Source organism: Buceros rhinoceros, unplaced genomic scaffold (assembly GCF_000710305.1).
Source record: "Buceros rhinoceros silvestris isolate BGI_N320 unplaced genomic scaffold, ASM71030v1 scaffold7295, whole genome shotgun sequence".
NCBI classification, from domain to species: Eukaryota; Metazoa; Chordata; class Aves; order Bucerotiformes; family Bucerotidae; genus Buceros; species Buceros rhinoceros.
Genome location: NW_010413331.1, coordinates 5,422 through 8,861, shown reverse-complemented (window position 1 = coordinate 8,861; position 3,440 = coordinate 5,422). Strand labels below are relative to the sequence as shown.

At 44.4% G+C, this 3,440-nt stretch overlaps 1 protein-coding gene across 1 annotated transcript in view; it reads right to left on the bottom strand.

The window, feature by feature from the left end:
- The window catches only part of MPPE1 (metallophosphoesterase 1), a 17,073-nt gene that overhangs the window by 8,249 nt on the left and 5,384 nt on the right, over positions 1–3,440 (bottom strand). The window contains exon 5 of the mRNA XM_010136681.1: positions 2,985–3,057. Coding sequence (XP_010134983.1) covers positions 2,985–3,057 — 73 coding nt within the window. The remainder of the gene's footprint in view (positions 1–2,984; positions 3,058–3,440) is intronic.

Here is a 3,440-nt window from a genome sequence, read left to right as displayed (position 1 = left end):
TCTTTCCCAATGGCTCAGGTCTGCTCTCAGGTGAAAACAGCAGGAGCAAGTCAAAGGATCACACTGGGCTTCGTATCAGTGCAAAACCTGTGGAGAAAACACAAAATAAAATAGTCCTTAAGCCCGCATTCCCTGTGGAAAGCCACCGTGTAAGGCAGCTACAGCGTCAGCTTCTCATCATCCCGAAAGACTGGGGAATATCCAACCAACCTAAAGCGCAAAGCTTCTGCCAGTAGCCACGTAACACGACTACACCAAGTCGATTCGCAACTACCACCCCGAATGCAGCTCGTTGTAATGATCTCCAAGAACCAAAAGCAGTTTACCGCCCCAGAAGGAGTTTACCGGAGCGTCCTGGGGACACAGGCACAGGCGGGTGACAACTAACGCTGCTTCATCCCTGACAGGGGGAGAACAAGAAACATCTAAGCCTTGGAAACAGAAACTGTGCTACAGCTGAAGAAACACAACTAACACCTAGTGGCATGTAATTCAGTTCTATCTGAGCTTCGTTTCGCGGGTGAAAGCGTCACAATTTCACAGTACAGTGCAACTGCACATTAATCACATAAAAACCAGCAAGATCTTGTTTGTGCATCTTGCCACCAGGCACGATTCAGGCAGAAATGTCTGTTCAGCTGACACAGCCACAGGGACAAACAACAGGTAAATTCTCATCTAACCACACCAAGTCGTATGGCCTTATCCTGCACCAACTGCACCTACCCCGGGATTCGGAAGCAGACTGCTAGTCTTATAGAGAGTCTCCTCCTCCACCGCCACATTACTGATTTGAACAGAAAATGCCAGAAAGTTGTTTGACTTGCATAAGGCATGTAAAGAAAAAATACTATGAACCCCAAAAGCCCTATGACTCCTGTTATTCTTATAAAACAAACAAATCATGTCATTTTGTTACCAATATCTACACATTCTCTAGAATTATATTAATTTTCACACATCAGATTTCTTCGGAAGCTGCCCAAACAGCTACAGAGCTGCAGCAAAAAAGCCAGCGTTACAGATCAGCGGAAAGAGAAAAGAAAAAGGAAAAAAAACCCCAAATCACAGAAAGTCAGTGATGCAGAATGAGCCGAGAGACAACTCCAACCCCAGGCAACTCCTGCTCAGCCCGGAGACCTGCATCCTCTCACACACAACAGCGGGATCAGGAGTGACGCCGCCAGGCTGCAACCCGCTGCAAGGTGGAGCTGCGGTGCAGCATGCCGCGGTGCAGCACGCCACGGTGCAGCACGCCGCTGCTGCTGCGCCTGGCACGGCTGCGCTGGAACCCGGATTCTTACCACAGCCTGAGCATGTCCCTCACGGGCAAAGACGAGATTTCTCTCTGATTCTTGTTCTAAACAGAGGGGAGTGGCCTGATGCAAAACTCATTTTAAAAGCTTGTCATAAAGGTGAGATTGATATTTTCACCATCAAAATAATTGTCAATAGTTTGGGCAGAGAACTTTATGGAGGAGAACTGACCTTCAGCAGCTGGCAAACAGCAGAGTTCTGCCAGTCATGACCATTTTGTGCTCAGTCAATGTATACATCTTTTAGGCAGGGGAGAATAACGTTTCCTCATCTACATGTTTTAAGAACCATTCCGCACAACGATTAAAAATCAGCACGTGGATGAGGTTCAACGATGTCACCAAAGTTTAAACATGCTGGAAGCACAACTTCAGACCACAAAACTGTGGGCAAAAAAACCATCTAAGTGACTAGTGCTGGTGCTTTCCTTCTGTGTTCACGTTTGTCTTGCTTACTAACAAATATTATTTTTGCCCTTAAATTCTTCGATCATACACCCTACTCTTCCTACTCTTATCCGTGAAGTCTACTGGCAACACAGACTTGCATCACTCCTCTTTTCTTCGCCTTTTCCCTCTCTCTTCAGAGCATTCTCCAGCTTTAATTCACAAGTGAGCCAAGAAGGGAACGCTGACACAACACCTACAGCCAGACCAGGAGGCAGGTAGTTGTGGAGCTTGGGCACAGGGAGTTGTCATTCCTCTTTTAAGAAATCCCTTTGTAATCATTTAATGACAGAATTAGTTTCTGTCTGCATTTGCACGTCCCTAGGGCTGAAATTCATAAAGACTGACAAATCTGCGTGTGTACTTTGACTTCACATAGTTTACAGAAAAGGATATATAGGGAAATTCTTCAGAATGCAAAGATTTATCGTATTTCCATAAACTCCCACAGCCACTCCTGCAATGAATCTGTTCTACGAGCATGAAAGAGAGAAGTTTGGAAACTTGAAATTACACAGACTACAGTTTATTTAAAAACCAGATAAACAAAAAATGAAAGGCACAAAACACAAACATTTCAGAGCAGATTGTCCTACCGAGATCGTGTTATTGACTCCGTAATGTTATTAAAATGTGGTACTACATAAGCCGTGGGAGGCTGCAGCGTTGCAGTAAGTACGAAGAATACGTGGAAAATCTACTTGCCGTGGGATCAAGCCGGGTTAGGAATGGGCAGTAAAAGGGAGTCCGTACATTACACTTATTTGTTTCAAGCACTCTTCATACTGACTGTTCAGTTTCACAGATTCCTGCATAGCATGCTTTAGATCTTCTAGCTCTTCAAAAAAATCCTAGAAAAACCAAGAATATTCACCTTGAAGTTTCCTTCTAAGACAACAAGAGGCAGCCAGCACTCCAGTTGCTCCCAAGTTCAAAAACACCTTCTCTAATTCTGTTAATGTATGATTCGGTCATCAAACACAGCCATGGCAAGACACAGCCATCAACTTATAACCTTAGGGGATAATTTAAAACTTTGCCCTGAACACTCACGGAGAGATGAATTAAGAGAAAAAAGACGCTGATTTATCAGAAAGCTACAGAATGACAGTCCAGAATGACAACGGAATAATGTCAAACTCGTCTGTGCAAAACGTGCTGAGCTGGGCGGCCGCAGGTAACACACCATCCACCTCGAGGATCTGGAAGTTGCAAGATTACAAAAAACAGAGAAGGAGCAAGGAGAGAGATGAGGAGAGTAAACTAAGGGTGCTTGCAGTTGAAAAAGACAATCCTGAAGCGGTGAAGATGGAAAAATGGAAACCATAGTTAGACCTAAAAAGATCTAAAATATTTTTAGACCTTAACCGAGTTGTAAACTGCTGGGATTTGTTTAGAACCTTAAGTACAACCACATTTTGTTAATGAACGTCCCGGTGCAGAATAGGGTCTGATACTGATGGCTGCAATATGTTAAAAAGCTTGATTTTCACATTCCAAAGGACCAGGTTTAAGACGCATTGAACCTGACAGAGCCTGAACTGGGTAACGCTGTCCAGCAGGTTCAGCTGGCTCAGATAAAAACGGTTTACAACAAAGCGGGAAACGAGGAAGAGCAGGCTGTGAGGTAAGGCTGCACAGAACCCCAAGTCCTGCTGCACTTATATGGTGTCAGAC